Source organism: Myxocyprinus asiaticus, chromosome 6 (genome assembly GCF_019703515.2).
Source record: "Myxocyprinus asiaticus isolate MX2 ecotype Aquarium Trade chromosome 6, UBuf_Myxa_2, whole genome shotgun sequence".
NCBI lineage: Eukaryota > Metazoa > Chordata > Actinopteri > Cypriniformes > Catostomidae > Myxocyprinus > Myxocyprinus asiaticus.
The window spans coordinates 45,296,620-45,319,292 of record NC_059349.1 but is presented as its reverse complement, the minus strand read 5'-3'; the positions used below and the strand labels follow the sequence as shown (position 1 = coordinate 45,319,292).

At 37.4% G+C, this 22,673-nt stretch overlaps 1 protein-coding gene across 3 annotated transcripts in view; it reads right to left on the bottom strand.

Annotated features, from left to right (window-relative positions):
• Positions 1-22,673, bottom strand: part of yeats2 (YEATS domain containing 2) — a 79,978-nt gene that overhangs the window by 31,449 nt on the left and 25,856 nt on the right. For all 3 annotated transcript variants that reach the window (XM_051699473.1, XM_051699474.1, XM_051699472.1), the window contains exons 13-18: positions 16,931-17,025; positions 12,258-12,440; positions 10,917-11,157; positions 8,429-8,590; positions 7,696-7,814; positions 5,624-5,758 (exon numbers count right to left, since the gene is read on the bottom strand). In XM_051699473.1, coding sequence (XP_051555433.1) covers positions 5,624-5,758; positions 7,696-7,814; positions 8,429-8,590; positions 10,917-11,157; positions 12,258-12,440; positions 16,931-17,025 — 935 coding nt within the window. The remainder of the gene's footprint in view (positions 1-5,623; positions 5,759-7,695; positions 7,815-8,428; positions 8,591-10,916; positions 11,158-12,257; positions 12,441-16,930; positions 17,026-22,673) is intronic.

Sequence of the window (22,673 nt, the reverse complement as noted above, 5' to 3'; positions counted from 1 at the left end):
GAAAAAAAATAAAATAAAAATGATTTCTCTTAATTGACATTATATCTCTCTGGGTGTAAAAAAAAAAAAATGGATCCGAAAAACTGCTTTTTTTTTGTTCCCAATCATGTAAACTGTATCTAAGAAAAAATAATCAAAAGTTATAGCATTACAAATATCATTTATCATAATGTCTAAAAGCCTCTCCAAAAAATAAAACATAATAATTGTACATAAGAACTAATTACGTATGCAAACACACAACAATGACAGAAGGTATGAATAGCATGGAGACATGATTTTAGTAAAGAGATTTCACAGAATGAGTGCCTTTTGACTCAATGAGTTTGCATCATTGAGTCCGTGTCATTTACAGTGCATTCAGAAAGTATTTAGACCCCTTAATTTTTTACATATTTTATGTTGCAGCCTTATGCTAAAATGCTTTAAATCATTTTATATTTTCACATCAATCTACACTCCATATCTCATAATGACATAGCAAAACCCAGATTTTTTATAACTTTCAAAATTATTAAAAAGAGAAAGACCACGAGGACCTACTAAGTATGGGAATTGGGCATTCCAAATTGGGAGAAAAGGGGATTAAAAAAAAAAAAAAAAAAAAAAAAAAAGAATTCAGTATTCAGATCCTTCACTCAGTACTTGGTTGAAGCACCTTTGGCACTGATTACACCCAAGTCTTTTTGGGTATGATGTGACAAGCTTTGCACACCTAGATTTAGGGATTTTCTGCCATTCTTCTCTGCTGATCCTCTCAAGCTCTGTCAGGTTGTATGAGGACCATCAGTGGACAGCCATTTTCAGGTCTCTCCAGAGATGTTCGATTGGGTTCAAGTCCGGGCTCTGGCTGGGCCACTCAAGGACATTCACACAGGATGTGTCTCATTTGTAAGGATGCGTCCTCTGGAGGTCACATTTGTCGGCCGCAAACATCATCAAGGCTGTCTCATTTCATAAAAGCGATTAGGACACTTCAAATGCAGCCTTCGAATATGACCTTCTTTCACGGGAATTCGGAGGATGCATGAGGTGTATCCTTCATGGGCTCTCACAACCCACAATTCCTTGTCCTGTTAGAAGGTGAACTTTCGGCCCAGTCTGAGGTCCTGAGCGCTCTGGACTAGGTTTTCATTAAGGATATCTCTGCATTTAGCTGCATTCAGCTTTTCTTCAACCCTGACCAGTCCCCGCCGCTGAAAAACACCCCCACAGCATGATGCTACCACCACAATGCTTCACCGTTGGGATGGTATTGCGCAGGTGATGAGCGGTGCCTTGCTTCCTTCAGACATGACATTTGGAATTGTGGACAAACAGATCAATTTTCTTTTCATCAGACCAGAGAATCTTGTTTCTCACAGTCTTAGAGTCCTTTAGGTGCTTTTTTATTTGTCTTTCACTGAGGAGAGGCTTCCGTCTGGCCACTCTGCCATAAAGCCCAGATTGGTGGAGTGTTTCAGTAATGTTTGTCTTTCTGCAAGTTTCTCCCATCTCCACACATTATCTCTGGAACTCAACCAGAGTGACCTTCGGGTTCTTGGTCACCTCTCTTACCAAGGCCCTTCTCCTGTTTGCTCAGTTTGGCTGGGTGGCCAGCTCTAGGAAGAGTACTGGTTGTTCCAAATTTCTTCCATTTATGAATTGTGGAGGTTGAATGTGGGCTCATTTGAAAGATAACCACCCCCTCTCAGTCATGGTAAGTAATATTTTGTGTTATATTTTTTGTGAAGTTATAAGTGAAAACGTGGCATACACCAACATAATTGTCAAAGACATATACTTAGCTATTACTTGCTATATTTTTGTCTGAGTAAAACAAATAGGCTGTTTGTATTCTACTCTTTGAGAGCTTTCCAAAACATAAGACACATGGTTATTTGATCAGTTTGATGTTTTTACTGATTGCAATAATATGTACAGTTCAACATTTTTTCTAAATAACACTTCTGATTTGTCAGCAAATTTCAAAGCACTTGTTCAGTTTTGGTCATAATGCCTGTATGCATTGGAAAGAGCTTCTAAGCTTTCAAACAATACCTATTTTGTGTCGGTCAAGACTGTAGTTAATATTTTGACAATTACTATTTTTCCTCACGGGCCCATCCAAGCTTAAAGGGTTAAATTAAGGTAGTTTAATTTGATTTCCCATAGCACTTTGGGGAAAACAACTGTCAATTCAAAATGTTCCAGATGCTTAGATGATCAAAAATAACTTATGCAACTACATAATTACTAATAATATGCAACTACATAATTACATTACAAATTAATTCACTGCAGTTATGTACTAAACCAACTTTGTGAATGTGAATGACCATGTACGTCAGCCAGCCACTACCATAGACCATTTTTGACATAGGAAAACCCTGTCGATGCATTCAGTTCCAGGAAAGAAAACTAAATTTGTATTAAAGATCTTTTATTGATGCTGGACTAGTGCTCTGGTGGCCTCGATCAAATAATCGATTGTGATATTGAGGTGATATTTCAGACATGTTCATGTTTTTCCATTTATCCATTCATTTCTTACATTCTGCGCATATAAACAAATATTTTCTCTACATTGCTTTGGCAATATTGTACTTCAACAGTCAAGCCAATAAAGCTTCATTGAACTTGAACAGAGAGAGACTGAGATTATTTCTCTAACATAACAGCACATGGAGAAAGAGGCGAGAAGTCTTTAACTTTATATTTCTGACACTCTTTCTTGCTTGTTCACCCTCTAGGGGTTTTCTCTTTATATTATTCACTCTTAAGTTCACAGCAAATACCCTCCATCAAACACAAATACTCTGTCCTCCAGAGGACTCTGGAAAAGTATGTCAGGAACCAATCAATACGTGTGACCATTTTAGTGTTCACAAACAATCCCTAGCAGGTCTAAAACACCAACCAATAGGATCAAAAGTTTTAATTTATTCTCGCCTGTGCTGAGGAGGCATTAGAAGAATTATAAGGAGAAAACTAATGTGCAGAGATCACGGTTCACGTTAGTACCTGGTGTGCTGCGCTTTATAATGAGATTTATGAGGTTATGATTCATATGGGTAATTAAGCAATGAGAAAGAGTGACTGAATGAGAGAGAGAGGAGTGAGGAAAGAAAAGAGAGGGAGATGTGTGTGTTTTCAGGTTGAATTGCAGCTCAAATGTCAGCTGCAGGCATACTCATTAGCCACTATCTGATAATCAGGACATACACACACACAGACAAATGAGGGGCTTTAGAGAGTGAGCTTTTCAGAGGAAAGGCGTTGTGTAACACTAATGAATGTGCAACGAGTGAGAGAAACAGGAGAGAGAGATAAAGATCAATGTGTTGGAGAGCAAGGAATCGATGAGGGAGAGGAAGAAAATAACGCCAAACCCCTGAACACTTTTGCTTTTATACAGTAGATAACATCATCCCACTCTTCTGAGTCACAAGTGATTCTTTAATATGTAAGCTTATCCATGTCAAATGTTTTATTTCTTTATTTTATTGAAGCCAACTCATAAAGTTCTGTTTTAATGAGTTTAAACATTAAAAATAATGTGTTGTTAAATACTACATCTTAAGGCCTTTTCACATTGAAACCGCTGCAAATCTTCTTTGTTAGCACATCCATGACTTTACAATAGGTGGCACTGATCGATAGTCAATTACCTAAATCCTAAATGTTTTCACTTAGGTGCATGAACGCTCCTTAATTTATTTATTTTTTTTGCGTAGAGCACTGGAGAACCCATATAAGAAAAGATGTTTTGGTTTTTAAGCCATCTGATGCAAATAAAATACAAATCCTTACTGCAAGATCAGGATTTCTTCCCCAACTTCAATGTTTAATGCTGGTGGGCAAAACAGCTTTCTGTGCATTAGCGTAACCAATTGCACTGGTTTTAATAACTGCGGAAGCCCCTGACATGTGATCCAAAGCTCATATTTTTTTTTGTCAGGGCATTTCATCATTGGGCAAGGAAAAACATACTGACACACTCACTGAGAAGAAAAAAAAAAAAAAAAAAAACCTCGCTTTGTCAGCATGCAAATATTTGCTCCCGGTGTAAATGGCTCCACAGGAATCCATTGTTTCTATTTAAAATCTCAATAGACACAGGAAACTAGCTGAAAATGTGTGTTTGGTGTGAAAGTGCCTTTAATGTTTCACACCTGATTTAAACCATACACACTGGCAGCCAAAAGTTTGGAATAATGTACAGATTTTGCTGTTTCAGAAGGAAATTGATACTTTAATTCACCAAAGTAGCATTCAACTGATCAAAGTATAGTCAGGACATTACTGATGTAAAAAACAGCACCATCACTCTAAGTCATTTGATCAAATCTAGACAGGCCCCATTTCCAGCAGCCATCACTCCAACACCTTATCCTTGAGTAATCATGCTAAATTGCTAATTTGGTACTAGAAAATCACTTGCCATTATATCAAACACAGTTGAAAGCTATTTGGTTCGTTAAATGAAGCTTAACATTGTCTTTGGGTTTGTTTTTGAGTTGCCACAGTATGCAAAAGACTGACATGTCTTAAGGTCAATATTAAGTCAAAAATGGCAAAAAAGAAACAGCTTTCTCTAGAAATTCGTCAGTCAATCATTGTTTTGAGGAATGAATTTCAATGCTTGAAATTGCCAAAAAACTGAAGCTTTCATACCAAGGTGTACACTACAGTCTTCAAAGACAAAGGACAACTGGCTCTAACAAGGACAGAAAGAGATGTGGAAGGCCCAGATATAACTAAAGGATAAGGACATCAGAGTCTCTAGTTTGAGAAATTGATGCCTCACGTGTCCTCAGCTGACAGCTTCATTGAATTCTACCCGCTCAACACCAGTTTCATGTACAACAGTAAAGACAAGACTCAGGGGTGCAGGCCTTATGGGAAGAATCGCAAAGAAAAAGCTACTTTTGAAACAGAAAAACAAAAGAGTGGGCATGGAAACACAGACATTGGACAACAGATAATTGGAAAAAAGTGTTATGGATCTTAACCCCATTGAGCTTTTGTGGGATCAGCTAGACTGTAAGGTGCGTGAGAAGTGCCCGACAAGACAGTCACATCTATGGCAAGTGCTACAGGAAGCGTGGGGTGAAATGTCACCTGAGAATCTGGACAAACTGACAGTTGGAATGCCAAGGATCTGCAAAACTGTCATTACTGCACGTAGAGGATTTTTTTTTATGAGAACACTTTGAAGTAGTCTAAGAAGTTCTAAAAAAAATTTTCAAATTGTAATAGTCATTTTTCATGTTATTAATGTCCTGATTATAAATTGTGATCAGTTGAATGCCATTTTGTTGAATAAAAGTACCAATTTCTTTCCATAAGAGTAAAATCTGTACATTATTCCAAACTTCTGGCCGCCAGTGTACTTTTGATTTATTAATTTGGCAGGTGCCTTTATCATCTCAAGTGACTTACAGTCAAGGTATCTGTTGTATCAGTTTGTGTGCTCCCTGCAAATTGAACCCAAGACCCTGGTTTTGCAAGCATTATGTTCTACCAGCTGAGTTCCAAGAACTTTTAGTAGTATACTAGAAATTACATATCCTTGTAGTTATATTACTATATATCAATGCAAAGGAAATTACAGGAGGTTATTTCACTTTATGTTACACACCTGAGCCAAAATGGCTGCCTTCTGTCCTGCTGTGACCCGAATAGCCTGTTGGGTACTGGATGCAGGACTAGATGCCACATGACCAGTAGAGCCTTGTTTCCCAGAGCTCCCTGGCTGACCAACCAAAAATGTGCCCTGAAAAATAATCAATAGTATCATTGTCAATGTAATACAGACTGACAGTAAATGGCTTCTGGAATGTATGTTTGTGCTTTGGATTTTAATCATCGAGACCATCAGTGAACTAAACTTCCAATACAGAACAATAAACGTTTATTTTGGTCAGCACTTTCTACCAAGTTCCATAATGCATTGATCCAATGTATTTTATTTTCTAGAATATAGGCCAATGTTTTTATTTGATCTGCAAAACAACTCACCATGAACAACTCAATGAGATATAAGCTTTTGGATCATGTTTCCGGAACCAGCATTTGAGTAGTTTGTATCCTTGTATAACAACTCTACAGTTACCATTATTACTAAAAGTAGGCCAAAATTATAATAATAATAATAATAATATACAACTTTATAATAATTATAGTACCACTATTATCACCATGACATATTCCTTTATCAGGGCTGGGTATTGTTACAGATTTCTCGATTCGATTCCGATTCACAAGCTCTCAATTCGATTAGATTCCGATTATATACCAATTCATATGGGTATATTTCAGGTATAATGCACCTTTTGCTTACATATATAAGAAATTCTCTCTCAGCTAATGCTGTTAATTATCCAGTGGACCTTCAACCTAGGTACATTACAAAATATTAATTTGACTAATTATATTATATTAGTTATCAATTTGGACACATTTTAGCTTTTAAAAATCTACAAAACCATGTATTCATTATATTTAATACATTACTTTATGTTACATGTTTGTTTAATTGCAGAATTTTACTATTTTTAAGTATTTACACTGATTTGTTAAACAGGTGCACAAACTGGTACTGTCTCTTTAACAAAAATTAAAGCGTCTGCAAATGAGCGCATGTTAATGAAAGAGGACTCGAATGGCTCTCTCATCTGTGCCATGCGTGATTAGAATTAAATGTTAATTTTTTTGATGCTTCTGTTCAACAACTGACGGTAAAGAACAGAAAGGGTATTAAGAGATATTATTCTATGGCAAATCGGTCACGAGTAACTATAAACCGATATTATTTCTAGTCCAGGAGAGTGACCACACATCTGTTACATCTTAGCTGTGGTTTGTGTTTTGCATCAGAACCTGTGATTAAATGAAGTGTGTTTCACTTTTATGATATGTGAACATTTCTGAGAGGCTCAGAGATAATTAATGTCACACCAAGTGTAAATAGTTGTGGTATGAAAAATCTTTAAAAAATTCTGTCAGCCATTTGCAATGTTTTGCTGTTGCTCCTCATTTGAACAGGTATTTCGTGTGTGTCAGACTCTGATCTACATAGAACAGTAAATGTGTGTCCTGAACACTAATTCACTATTAGAGCAGCCATATCACCTTGTAGCTCAAGACCAGTTGCCACTGAAGCTAAGCAGGACTGAGCCTGGCCAGTACCTGGATGGGAGACCTCCTGGGGAAAACTAAGGTTGCTGCTGGAAGGGGTATTAGGGAGGCCAGCAGGGGGTGCTTACCCTGCGGTCTGTGTGGGTCCTAATGCCCCAGTATAGTGATGGGGACACTATACTGTAAAAAGGCAATGTCCTTCGGATGAGACTTCAAACCGAGGTCCTGACTCTCTGTGGTCATTAAAAATCCTAGAGCACTTCTTGTAAAAGAGTAGGGGTGTAACCCCGGTGTCCTGGCCAAATTCCCCCTATTGGCCCTTCTCAATCATGGCCTCCTAATAATCCCCATCCATTAATTGGCTCTATAACCCTACTCTCTCCTCTCCACCAATAGCTGGTGTGTAGTGAGCGTACTGGCGCACTCTGGCTGCCGTCGCATCATCCAGGTGGATGCTGCACACTGGTGGTGGTTGAGGAGAGTCCCCTGTTCACTGTGTAAAGCACTTTGAGTGTACTGTCAGAAAAGTGCTATATAAATGTATCGTTCATTCCTACTAAATGTGTGCATTACCTGTGGGGTCTGTTTGAGGATATATGAAGTGTAGGATAAATTGGAAGGGAGGCTGCCAGACCCTGATGACCCACTGGAGGACTGAGACCCTCCAGAACCAGAACTCTGAGACTGCTGACCTAAAGAGAGAGAAAATGTAATTAAATGTGTATTTGTTTATAGTGCAAGACAAAGGAATAATATAAATCTTACAAACAGTGTTGCAATATATGAAGAGCAGTGGCGTTTAATGTGCATAGCAGTCAAATTTCCAAAGTAACACTGTTCAAGAGCGACACCAGCAGATAAAGATTCAGAGGGAGGCAGCATCTCTCACACCTCCCTTGGGTGCTCACTGAGTTCTCACTGAGCTCTGGTGTGGTGGAAATGTGAGGTTAACCGCAAAATACAGTTGATGAACTAAAGTGAGTATACTTTAAAGTGACTATAAAAAATAATAGGTAAACAGATAAAAAAAAGATACATGAAATATGCTTGTTGCTGTATTATTGTAGCTATTATTTTTGAAGCATAGTAAAAAATAATTAGAACAAAACACTTTGACATGATTTAAATGGTTTGTTAATATGAACAAACAAAAATATTATAGTATTGTATGCTTATTAACAGTGTACGAAAAAAGGTAAAAAATAAATAAATAAAAAATAACCCTGAGATGGCCCTCTGCCTCCTCAATTAAAAGTCCACCACACACCAGTGATGAAGAGTGCATGTGTGAGTGTGTGTGTCTGACCTGCACCATGAGAGGCTCTCAAAATAGCTCCCTGTGGGATCAGCAGAAGTTTTCCTTTGCCTGATGGGTTCTTGCTGTTGGTGGTCAGGTAGAGTTTGGTGCCAGGTGGCAGATTGGCTAGGTTTGCCAAGTTATTAGCTGGCAGTTGGAGGGTGGCCATTACTAAAAATAAAGTCACCAGAAATATAATAATTACACCAAAGAACAACATATCATACCAAAATAATACAGTAACAGTTTGAAAATATCACAGTCCTATTTTACTAATATCAAAAGAAACAAATAAGAAATTGTATTATTCGTATAGAAAATGAAGCCTATTTTTAGGACCATGAAGTTTTTTACATCGTGACATTATTTTCATGACAATTTTGCATATTTTACACACCACCCTGTAATACAGTAAAAAAAAAAAAAACTGTTAAAATTATGAAAATCAACACTGAAAACAATGGAAATAAAGTAAATCGTCCAGATCCATTACGGTAATGAGAACTGGGGTGTTAAAGTGTCTTGAAAATAATGTCACAAATGCAAAAACATTTAATGATTCTAAATGTAGGCTTCATTTTCTTTATGCCAAATATAAATTCATATTATTCTTGTATTTGGGGTTAAATATGACCAGGTTAATTTTCTTGACCGGTTTTGTGAGAATAACCCTTGAGCACTCTTAAAATTGCTTTCCACAGTAGAAGGAAAACCATACAAGTTTGAAAATGACATGACAGCGGGTAAATTATGTAAATTAGTAAATGTCCCTTTAAGGGTCTAAAAGCGGGTGGACAATGGTCACATAAATCTAAATTAGAACTTTACAATTATGTGTAGAAAATGTGCAGAATATAAGCCTTTTAATGTATCTATTTAAAAAAATGTATGCAGAAAGCAATGATACAGCAATAAAGTCTAATTCACACACCCCTAACATGAGAATACACATAGACACACTCACAAATACACATCCACACAGGGGTGTTTTTAAAATTAATCAAATAAAATCCTGTTTCCTCCTGTGGTAGCAAAATCATTACTTGAGTAATGGTGTTTTCTAATGGTTTAGTCAGCACTGTGGTACAGCCACAGACACCCACAAACACCCACACTACATTAGTCCTCTGAAATTTGCCTCTCAGCACAACATCTGCTAGTCAGCCAGACAACAATTCACCAAACATGCAAACAAATGCACACTCTTGTTCTTTCACACCCACAAAAACACATTACTGTTATGAATTCTAAGCTTCACTGGCATGTACAATGCTGTCTGAACTTTGAACAACCACACACATACTGCACTTTCCAGAAATGAGTAATACACATACATATTTCAAATGGAACCTTATTGTAAAGTGTTACCCATATTTCTTATATAAATCTGAATCTCTTCACGTTACCAAACAAACCAGCACATATACTGTACACTTTTGAGCTGAGTAAGCCAATGCGACAAGGGACAAGATATTTTGCCCGTCATTCTATTACAATTTCTTTCACCACACGTGGGAATGTCCTGCTCGCAATTAAATCTCATTGCTCCAAAATCCTAATCCACATAGCTGTTAATTAAACATCAAGCCCTGATCAGTGGTTGACAATACATCAACAAGGCTGATAAATCGGATGATATTTGGCATTTTTTGTAAGGTGTGTGATGTAATATATATAAACATTTCAAATAAATAACATTTTAAATCTACTAAATTACGTGTCGTGGTGATTATTTAATCAAATTAAATTGCAATTAATCATATACAAAAATATTTGCTGAGAAATGCCCCCAAATAAAAATAATTCAATATGATTTTAATAATTATATACGTAATATATAATAATTCAGATTATTAAAATACACTATACACAATATTACATTATTTTGGCAGACAATTTGCATTGATTAGACTATACAAAACGAGGCTTTAGAATAGAGTATATTGGTTGTTTTTAATTGCACTAAATTAAAGCATTAAATTGACAACCCTAATATATATATATATATATTATTTATTTATTATTATTTTTTTGCCCGTCATTTCCAATCAAGCTGTAATTGTGTCTAATTAAGCAAAAATTGTGAAAATATTGTTTAGTATTTGGGATATATTAAATATTGTGTGTATTTGGGATATATTAAATGTTAGCTATGAAATTAGCCTTAGCAAGACAAAGGAGTAGGACATTTTATTCCAAAAACGTTAATGTCATTTCCATCACCGTCATTTCCACCACAGAACTCTTTTAAACCCAATACAGAGTCTGCAATGCGGTGGAATTGATTGTTTGTGATTGTCACTTTGTGATAACAGATAAATAATGACATTGGAAAACTCAAACACAACTAGTCACATTGTGTCTATTTAGGAGAGTGTTAAGGTTAAGTCGCATTGACTTGTTTTATGGAGTAACAAAAGGTTACAGATCAGCTGAATAACATGGGTTACTTAATTTTATGGCTCAATGAGGGTAAAGAAAATGTGTAAACACTGACCTCCGCTCTTGCCACTTCCGCCAGACCCGCTGGTTGCCTTGGTAACAGCATGCACCTGCTGTCCCACAATGCTGCTTGTACTGCTGCCTCCGCCACTGACGATCGCCTTAGCGACGCCCTGCGCTACCACCTGCTTTTGCCCCATCACCTTGGACACAGAGGGGCTGGACTTAGCAACCAAGATCTGTCCACTGCTCATGGAGACCTGTTTGACTGCAGAGCCCAGCGGAATCCCCAACACCTACACACACAGTTAATCTACACTTAGAGGAACACATTTATTATTGTACAATTGAGCTACCATTCATCAACAGAAGTAAATCACGGTCTCATTTTGGTGTAAAATACAGCTTTGTGGTACAAAAAATACTCATGATATTATTCCAGTGCTGAAATATTAAAAATTCATTATAATTAAATAGTTATGGTTAACAGTTAAAATTGGGGGTCATATGATAAAATAAAAACATTATCTTTTGAAATAAAAGTTCAAAGCAAAATGAAAACACACTGTAACTTTCACAACTCAAAACTTCCTCCTCAGTCCAAAAAGACCATTTACTGAAAGCAAGCAGCAGTATCTGTTCTGAAATCTGTGATTTTATTACATCACAACCATGAATTTATGACCATCAACATATACACATCAACAACACCTATTCTGTGTTCAGCAACTAGTAGAAGTCTTTAGTCTGTTTAATAAGTCTTACTTTATATATTACTAACTTCAGTACATAAAAGGTTCAGTCTCCATTTTGAAATGATCCTGAATAACAACCATCTCATTTGATTTTGTTACGACTTACAATTTTGCCACGATACGCAAGAACACAAGGCTGCAGCAGGGCTGTTGCAGGGATCAGAGACAACATCTTTAAGGATGTGGACACTTTTCACGGTAAATGGGACAGACAGTTGAATCACATCCCAGTTCATAGAGACAAAGAATCACTTGACTCCAAACTCTGAGATCTGAGGATCAATTTCATCATTATGGGATAAAAACTAAAGCAAGATGTCTTGATTTTCAGCAGAGCAGTGCATTGCAGATGCAATGTTAGTCTCTGAACAAGGACGTAACATTAACTTTTTCTTTCAGGTGCTAAAAAAGGCTGCTGTAAGGAAATGAGCAGGAGGTCCACAGGGACACAATGAACTGAGATATGTTTAGACTGCATGACCACAATGCACTCCACTTTCAATAACTGTGACAGGATAGTCTGCTTGGGGTGGGTGATGATATTACAAAACTGCAGGACTGAGATACATGGACAGAGCACAAAAGTAAATCAACGTACAAATAAAAAAAAAAAAAGTTAACAATTATGTATGAATAACAACCTTGCTGGGTGTGGACCCTCCTCCAGCCCCTGCCCCACTCTGTTTTTGCGGTGACATTGCAATCATGTGACCCCCCTTCATTGTCACATACTGTTGTTGCTGCTGGGATGTTGCTGTGGAGGCGACCTGTTGCTGTGGCGATGGCTGTGTGGGTACCTCACCAGGTTCTTGTTTGATTATCACCTTAAGACAAATGAACAAAATAGATAATTTTTATTACTGCGCTTTTGCAATATTATATATAAAGAGAGAGAGTGAGAGGTGCAGTCAAAACCATCAGTTTGATTCACGGTTCAATTTGAACCAAGATATTTTCAGAGATATCGGATGTGTGATTCAATCCAAAGTTAATTTAGTGAATCGCACATTCCCTTAGGTGAGATAAACACACACACATCTCTCAGACAGAGCTCGTCACTCCGATGAAGCTGAATATTAAGATGAACCTGACGGGGATTCAACTATTCAGTAAGCAAACAGGAAGAAAATAAACAAACTCAGTTACATACACTTGCACAAACATCACCTTATAGACAAAATGAAATTATAACTAACCATATTTATTAGCTTAATAAATGCCCATGGTCTTATTGTGTGCAGTTTCTCAGTGCATATGAATCTACAGAAAATGAAACGTTTGTTCACAAAAACTTTTATTAAAATGTAATTACTTTCTCCAACTCTAAAATTACTTTTCTGCTGACATAACTAAGGCTTCATGGGTGTACGGAAATAATATTTAAAAATATTGTGGCCAACTTCTCACGGTCCAATCAAATCAAGGAAAATATAAAGTCCTGCCTTACATTTTTTCCCATTAAATATTTTGTTTAATTCAGAACTTAGCCAAATTTAACTCTGACAATAAACATGTTCAAAAACATTCAAATACCTTGGGAAAAATGCATTTCCCTTTCACACACACAAATGAACTTATTCACACTAAAATACACACTAACATACATTAAAAGCCAACATACTCTATATATTTTATAGGATATTCTATTTCTGTGATTTTTCATTCCCATGCTACAGTTTACCATATCTCCTTGTGTCCTCACCTGTACCTCAGTGTAGGCTGTGTTTACTATGTGTTTTACAGATTGTACAGTATATGAACACCACCAAAATCACAATCACACAAACAAAACTAATTTTCACACACTTAAAGCCTGGTGTTCCTTTAGCAGCTTTGTATGAGATTGAAATGTACCACACCAACAAAATATAGTACATTATTTTTGACTTTCATGGAGAAACAACTGTGGACTGCTCACAACTGCATGTCTCAGTGTGTGTGTGTGTTCTGGGAATACTCCAGTCCTCTGAACAGTATGTGAGAAAGCAGCAGTATCACGCCACAGATAGATGTCCCATTTATACCCTAAACACACAGCTACTGCAGACTGCTTCCTGCAGCACCTGGCAGTAACTATTCATAACTACCGGTATTAATTTTTGGCCTGCAGTGGCCAAAAAACATTGAAACACCCTCAGAGAATAACCCAGATACAGAGAGAAAGATTGGGTAATGTCAGTGGGGTTTTTTTCCCAGCCTCAGTTCAACAGAAGGACTTAAGATCTATTACAGCTGTAAGCATCTGTATAATCCAGTCTTATCATTTCACATTGTGAATAAATTGAATGACTTTAAAGAAAAGCAGAGCTCATTTTAACATGAGTCTTATAGTACAATGACTGATCGGTTTGCTATTACACATTTATTAAACATTAATAAAGCTTTATTACAGCATGATAAATCAATAGGACCATTTCTTTCAATGAAAGTAGAAATGAGTGAATTTCAGAATAAACTTCAGAAACTATTGCTGGATCTCACTGTAATGAGTTTCAGTGTTGAGTGAGAATCTCCATTTTAGCTTTCCCTGAACACAAATGGGCATTGATTCATCATGCCAATCTGCCAGATGGGGAACTGATTGTGCCATAATGTTTTACTGCCTGTAGCAACCATTATATATGAATATATACTATAATAAAGCATAATGTAATATTGCACTTAATGTAATATGTTAAATGTAATACAATAAGTCAGAAGTTTACATACACTTAGGTTGAAGTCATTAAACAAATTTGTTATCCATTTCATATTAACAAACTATAGTTTTGGCAAGTCAATTAGGACATCTACCTTGTGCATGACACAAGTAATTTTTCCAGCAATTGTTTACAGACAGATTGCTTCACTTTTAGTTGACTATATCACAATTCCAATGGGTCAGAAGTTTACATACACTAAGTTAACTGTGCCTTTAAGCAGCTTGGAAAATTCAAGAAAATGATATCAAGCCTTTAGGCAATTAGCTTCTGATAGGCTAACTGGAGTCAATTTGAGGTGTACCTGTGGATGTATTTTAAGGCCTACCTTCAAACTCAGTGCCTCTTTGCTCGTCATCATTGGAAAATCAAAAGAAATCAGCCAAGACCTCAGAAAAAAAATGTGGACCTCCACAAGTCTGGTTCATCCTTGGGAGCAATTTCCAAATGCCTGAAGGTACCATGTTCATCTGTACAAACAATAGTACGCAAGTATAAACACCATGGGACCACGCAGCCATCATACCACTCAGGATGGAGACGCATTCTGTCTCCTAGAGATGAACGTAGTTGTGTGAAAAGTGCAAATCAATCCAAGAACAATAGCAAAGGACATTGTGAAGATGCTGGAGGAAACAGGTAGACAAGTATCTATATCCACAGTAAAACGAACTGAACTGTTTGGCCATAATGACCATTGTTATGTTTGGAGGAAAAAGGGTGAGGCTTGCAAGCCGAAGAACACCATCCCAACCGTAAAGCATGGGGGTGACAGCATCATGTTGTGAGTGTGCTTTGCTGCAGGAGGGACTGGTGCACTTTACAAAATAGATGGCATCATGAGGAAGGAACATTATGTGGATATATTGAAGCAACATCTCAAGACATCAGCCAGGAAGTTAAAACTCAATCGCAATTGGGTCTTCCAAATGAACAATGACCCCAAGCATACCTCCAAAGTTGTGGCAAAATGACTTAAGGACAGCAAAGTCAAGGTATTGGAGTCGCCATCACTAAGCCCTGACTTCAATCCGATAGACAATTTGTTAGCAGAACTGAAAAAGCTTGTGCGAACAAGGAGGCCTACAAACCTGACTCAGTTACACCAGTTCTGTCTGGAGGAATGGGCCAAAATTCCAGCAACTTATTGTGAGAAGCTTGTGGAAGGGTACCCAAAATGTTTGACCCAAGTTAAACAATTTAAAGTCAATGCTACCCAATACTAACAAAGTGTATGTAAACTTATGACCAACTGGGAATGTGATAGAAGAAATAAAAGTTAAAAATAAATAATTCTCTCTACTATTATTCTGACATTTCACACTCTTAAAATAAAGTAGTGATCCTAACTGACCTAAGACGGGGAATGTTTTCTACGATTAATTGTCAGGAATTGTGAAAAACTGAGTTTAAATGTATTTGTCTAAGGTGTATGTAAACTTCTGACTTCAACTGTAAATGTTTGTAATGTAATAATCTCAAAACTGTGAGCGCATAAATGTAAAAACGTTTTTGTGCTGTTTTTTGCAAAAATGTAACAGTTTATTATATTGAGAAATGTATCAGATTATGAACTCACCAAAGAGATTTAAATGAAAAATGTAATTGTCATATAATAATTTTCAAAACAAAACAATAGGAATAATTAAGGCATAAAAAAAAAAAACTTAACATGTATAAGTATTATACAACTAATAATAATAGTAATAATCATTCATCTGAAAATCATTCATTTCTGCTTGCACTTAGAGACAGTTAAATTGATTTATCATTGTAATTAAGCTTTAAATAATGTGTAATAGCAAACTGATGAGTCATTATACTGTAAGACTCATGTTAAAATGAGCTCTGCTTTTCTTTACAGTCATTACATTTGTTCATATTGTGAAATGATAAGACTGATTATACAGATGTTTACAGCAGTTTATAGGTCTTATGTCCTTCTGCTGATAACCCCACTGAAATTAGACGATAAATACATTTCTCATAATTTAAAAACCTATAACTTTAAGCAAAACATTATTACATTTTGCGCTCAATTTTATTACGTTTTGAGAAAATGATTACATTACGAACATTTAATGCATTTATTTCATTATGTGCACTTATTACATAAGGATTTGTTCTTATGAGTTGCTACACTGCCCAAACTATTTTTTAAAGGTGATACAATATCCACATCATTTCTACAAAAACATATCTAATTTCATTTGTTACATCCTTCTTTTTTTATGCCTTTAAGCAATAAGACAGTGAGTGCTTGTCACTTATAAACATGGTAATAAATCAAGTCACTGCTAAATTATGAAAGAACAGACTATTAACAGGAAGCTGATGGCTGTGATTTAAAAAACCAAGTACACTGCTTACCCAAACAGCATTTTTGGGCATCATAAGACATTAGAATGTTCAAACATTCAAAACAAACCCAAAAATGCTGTCTTTGTAAGCATCTTACTAAACTTTGAAAAAGCCACTGAATGCACACAGCAAGCAGAACTCCAGACCACATGGCAGGACATTATGGTGTAAAAGCCCAAATTGAGACAAAACATGAGCTGTAGTGGAAAATAAATCTATCCTCTTTTATTGAAAACATATACACACTCTCTCACCTTGACACCGGAGGACAGGAAGCAGCTGGTGTGTACTTTAGGGGCAGGTGACCGAGCACCATGAGCTGCACTGGTCTGCTTGCCTGCTGGACTGCCTGAGATGAACACATGAAAACAGCAGATAAAACAAATACATCTTACACACCAAACATTCCCTCTGTGTCTAACAGAATTGTGTTAAAGGGTGTTCACACTAGGGCTGCATAATTCATCAAAAAACGAATCACAATTACGGCTACCGTGATTATGTAATCATGAAAACTGACAACTACAGCCTTTAATTTAATCTGCTCCTGTTGCGTCAATGGTTTCTATTTACATCGTGTTTTTGCAGTGGCCGAGTACTCTAACCAATCACAGACATGTCCGATTAGCAATGAAATGGCAATGGCCGATCAGAGATGCTTAAACTGGTCCTCCGTCCTAGAAGTAATGACAACTGATCCTAATGAGAACTGTTTCGAGCATCAATGAGCTCACGCTGAACTGCAGGACTGATCCTAGTGAGAGTGCCAAACTCTGTTTGGAGCTTCAATGAGCTCACGCTGAACTGCAGGACTCGCAGTATAAACCTGCAGTGAGTGACAGCCTCAGTCATTGTAATGGAGTTAGTATCATTGCTCGATTTGTGTGTACAATTTCTTCAATGTAATAACAGTTTAGTTTTATGTTAATATGTAGGCCAATGTGAATTTGATTTGTATAAAATAGCAATAAAGAATTCCGCTTAACTGTTCTTAGTTTGTTTTGGAGGTGTAGCCAACATAAAGAATATGGCATGAACGGCATATTTCACGAATCACCGTCATTATTATTGCCTCTGCTCTAATAAGGCCCATTTGCCCTGCAGCTGCTAGATTTAACGTTTTCACAAATTGAACAAACTCGGATCGCAAATGGCTGTTTTTAATTTCCAAAGTGCAACAGCTGATGCCAAATACGATCTAACGATGATCTTACATGAACAAGATCACCATTAAAGATCTAAGGGGATGAATGGGCAGTCTCGCCACCACAGCACTTATCTGAACACAGTAAGTAACTTAACTGTTAATAAATTTGAATATTGAAGTTATAGTTGTTTCAAGATGGTGCCGGAGATGGCGGATTCGGTGTGGAGCTCTCCAGCATTTTTTGTTACTTTTGTTTTCATCACTCTTTCCCGATCAGTATATTCAGCAGAGCATACCTGATAATTTTTTGCCGGTGTTTTGATTATTCAGGCGTTTTATTAGACATCTTAGTTGGAGGCGCAGCGGTGCTCTACAAGCGATCCAAAAGATGCATGTGAGGCAAGCGAGCAGGCGTGCTTGTGAAGCTTCGTCAATGCGGCTTTAGGACTGCGCTGCCGAGTTTTCATCTGGCGAATGTCTATTCCCTCGCCAATAAAACGGACAAACTACTGCTCACTCAAACAAATAAGAACTTTTCTAACTCTGCTGCTCTGTGTTTCACAGAAACCTGGCTGAATGAAGCCATCCCGGACCATGCGTTACATCTGCCGGGCTATCAGCTGTTCAGAGCAGATTGCATAGTGGAGTTATTGGGGAAAACGAGAGGCGGTAATCACACCACCACATCACATGCCCAACCAGAGAAAGAAATATATTGGACCACTGCTACACCACTGTAAAGGATGCATATTGCTCTGGCCCACGTACAGCTTTAGGACTCTCTGATCACTGTCTGGTTCATCTTTTCCCACCCTACAAACAGAAACTAAAATCAGCTAAGCCTGTAGTAAGGACGGTAAAGAGATGGACCAATGAAGCAATGCTGGAACTACAAGCCTGCTTTGACTGCACTGATTGGAGTGTTTTTGAGGCTGCAGCCACAGACCTGGACGAGCTCACAGATACTGTGCCATCATATATCAGTTTCTGTGAAGATGTGCATCCCTACTAGGACATTTGTATCATTCAATAACGATAAACCATGGTCTACAGGAAAACTCAGACAGCTTTGTCTTGCCAAAGAGGATGCTTACAGAAGTGGGGATAAAATAATGCACAACCAGGCCATTAACACACTAAGGAAATCAGAGTGGCTAAAAGAAGCTACTCTGAAAAGCTGAAAAACCAGTTTTCAGCCAATGATACTGCATCTGTGTGGCAAGAACTGAAAAGCATCACCAAGTACAATACACCTCCCCTCACTCTGTAGAGTCAACTAATGTCTGATGAATTGAATGTGTTTTACTGCAGGTCTGAAAACCCCAGTTTCACACCCCTCTCCCACTCTGATCTTCACCTCATACTTATGATCTTTGAGGAGGATGTGTGCCGGGTATTTTGGAAACAAAAGACTAGGAAAGCTTCAGGCCCAGATGGTGTTTCACCTGCCTGTCTGAAAGTCTCTGCTGACCAACTGGCCTTCATTTTCACACAGATCTTCAACAGATGACTGGAGCAGTGTGAAGTTTCCTGCTGCTTCAAACACTCCATCATTCCAGTCCCCAAAAACCCCCAAATCACAGGACTTAATGACTACAGACCTGTTGCTCTCACGTCTGTGGACATGAAGTTGTTTGAGAGACTGGTTTTGGCCTACATGAAGGACATCACTGGACCCCTGCTGGACCCCCTTCAGTTTGCTTCCTGAGCAAACAGGTCTGTGGATGATGCTGTCATTATGGGACTGCATTATATCCTGCAACACCTCGACAGACCTGGGACTTATGCAAAGCCCCTACTTGTGGACAGTTCAGCCTTCAATACCATCATGCCCGATCTTCTCTCAACCAAACTGACCCTGTTCTCTGTGCCTACCCCAATCTGTCGATGGATCACCAGCTTTCTGACAGATAGGCAGCAGCTAGTGAGACTGGGGAAACTCACATCAGGGACACTCACTATTAGCACTGGTGCTCCTCAGGGATGCGTTCTCACACCACTGCTCTTCTCCCTGTACATGAATGACTGCACTGCAAAAGATCCCACTGTCAAGCTCCTGAACTTTGCAGATGACACTACGGCCATTGGCCTCATCCGCAACGGTGACTAGTCTGCATACAGACGGGAGGTTGATCAGCTGGCTGTCTGGTGCAGTCACAACCACCTTGAGCTGAACACGCTCAAAACAGTGGAGATAATAGTGGACTTCAGGAGAACTGTTGCTCTCTGGCTGGCGCTAATCAAGGCACACGAACAGTTTTTACCCTCAGGCTACTTTCCTCATGAACAATTAAACTGCCTCAGGACTCCCCCATTGTGCAATAATGTAAATACATATCTCATGTACATATGTAAATTCACATTTAACTCAATAACTGTACATACCCCTACCTTGCACATACAGTACATTACCACTTGCAATTGTATATGCGCCATTCTGTTATATGTCCTGTAATTTGTATGACTATTTACACTCTTACCTTGTTTTATATTCTGTCTCACTGTAATGTTCTGTGTGCACTTGTTCTTCCCATCACCAAAAAAAAAAAAAAAAATCCTTGTGTACGTGAGAACACTTGGCAATAAAGCTCATTCTGATTCTGAATATGTCATTATTTACTGTACATGGACCAATAATTTAAGCAGTAAAGACACACATATTGCATAGTTTATGTAGTTTTTGATTTTATGCCACCTTTCTCATGCTTTAGAGGTGTGATAACCATATGAGGATGTGTATTTTCTATCTGTTACATGTCTCACAGGCATATTGAATCAAGTAAAACCTGGTTTTGTCAATAGTTCAGAAAAAACCTACATATTTGTTCTATACCATCGATATCCCTTTAAAATAACTTTTATTAGGCCTAACATTAACAAACAGTATTACAATATTTTATGCTTAATGCTTAAAGCATCCACCATTAAAATCTGCTACTCTAAAGAACAGCGTGGTTGCCTACTTTGTGGCATCACAGTAATTACATTTTTTAATAGACATTAATAATCGCAATTACAATATCAAGGGCAATAATCGACAATTATATCATAATCGTGCAGCCTTAGTTCACACTTGCTGCGGTGGACTCTGGTAATCCATTTGTGATCGGACTAAAAGCTCAATCCGAATAAAAAAAAAAACAATTTTTTTTACGTTTCATGTAACCACGTCAATCGCATTAAATTGGCCACATCCAATTTAAATTTCATTCGGATTGTAAGGGGTGGTTTAAACCTTTTCTAATCCGTTTGAAGAGAGATTTTTTGCCATGTAAACACTTGATCGAATTGCTTTGTGAAAATGGGATAATCTGTGCATGTTCAGTACTGACGTAGTAATGGCATCATGACGTTTCACGCACAATGACATACTTTCATCACAGTGGGCATATTTGTGACCATCAGCGTAAAGAAGCAACAGTGTGAGAAACATGAGAAACGCCTGTGAAATTACGTCAATAAAAGCATCCAAAAGTTGCTTTTGATCCATGCCAAGTGCCAGGAAATGTGTGTACATGTCTATAGTCAGCAGAAATGTTGCCAGATTTGACTTTCAGACATTTAAATATATTTGATTCACAATTCATCGCCGTACGCCGGCCAGTCCGACGTTGATCAGCAGGCACACACACCCAGCGATATATCACCGCAAACATCTCTCATTCAAGAGTTACAAATGTTTGTGTTGTTTTCTGGCCTGATTCGGTCACTATATTACTAAACGTCTGTGATGATTCCGCCTATATCAAAGTAAGATCTGCTTTTAGCTCATAAAGAGAACACAGAAAGCAACAGAGGCAAACAAACCTATGCAAATTTTTAATTATTACTATTGTGTTTTATGTTGTCATGCATATGTTGTCTCTTTTGTAGTGTAGTTAATTTTAAAATTTAGCATTTTCCATATCAACTTGCTGTGTAAATATGACTTTTTTTACATTGTAATCTGGTGGCGTGAATAAATTCTGTGCTTCAAAAAGTGTTGTTTAATGACTAATGTTAGTATACTGTATAGCCTACAATTAAATATATACTGTATATTGAAGTGATAGTTCTTTTTATACAATATGTTACAATCGTCACATCTTACACGGCCTTGGTATTATAAATGTAAGTGTTTAATCGCTGCTCTCCCCCTTAATCACTGGTTGACTGATTTTGGCTCTGGTATGTAAACAGCAGTATCACTTTATTAAGATTTATAAATAGAAAAAGGTTTTGCTGACTTTTGTCACAATGCAGCACACAGAAGATATGTGGAGTTTTGGTCATATACTGTACGGTATATGGCAGCGAGGTCATATAATGATATCACATGAAACAGGTAAATATAACTGACCTCTTTGCTCAATTCAAAGGCTGTATATTTCAAAGCAGGATGTTTTTATTGTTACTGGAAAATGAGTAGATGTTATATTTGAACATTTTGAATTTAATATTTTTTGTTATTTATGATGTATTGATTATTAAACTACAAGCCGTCGTGCATAACATCATATCCTCATTTGTAGAGAAGTCCAAAATAACTTTGTGTGCTCAAAGTCAAGAGTGAACACCCCTTCAAACGGAGAGGGAATGCTGTATAACCATGCAGTGTACACACGTCACAATAGAAGTTCCGATCTGATGCTTGATACATATAAACGCTCACATCAATCTGATCACTTTATGTATCGTTCATGTAAACAATGCGTTTGGAATCATCAAACGGAATGATTTCATAGCGATTAAAACAAAAAGTGTCCAAGTAAACGCAGCTACCTGCAGTGATTTGCCATGACAAAGTGACCTGAAATCATTCATTTTTAATTACACTAATATTATGTTCTGGTGGCATTGGCAATGCGATA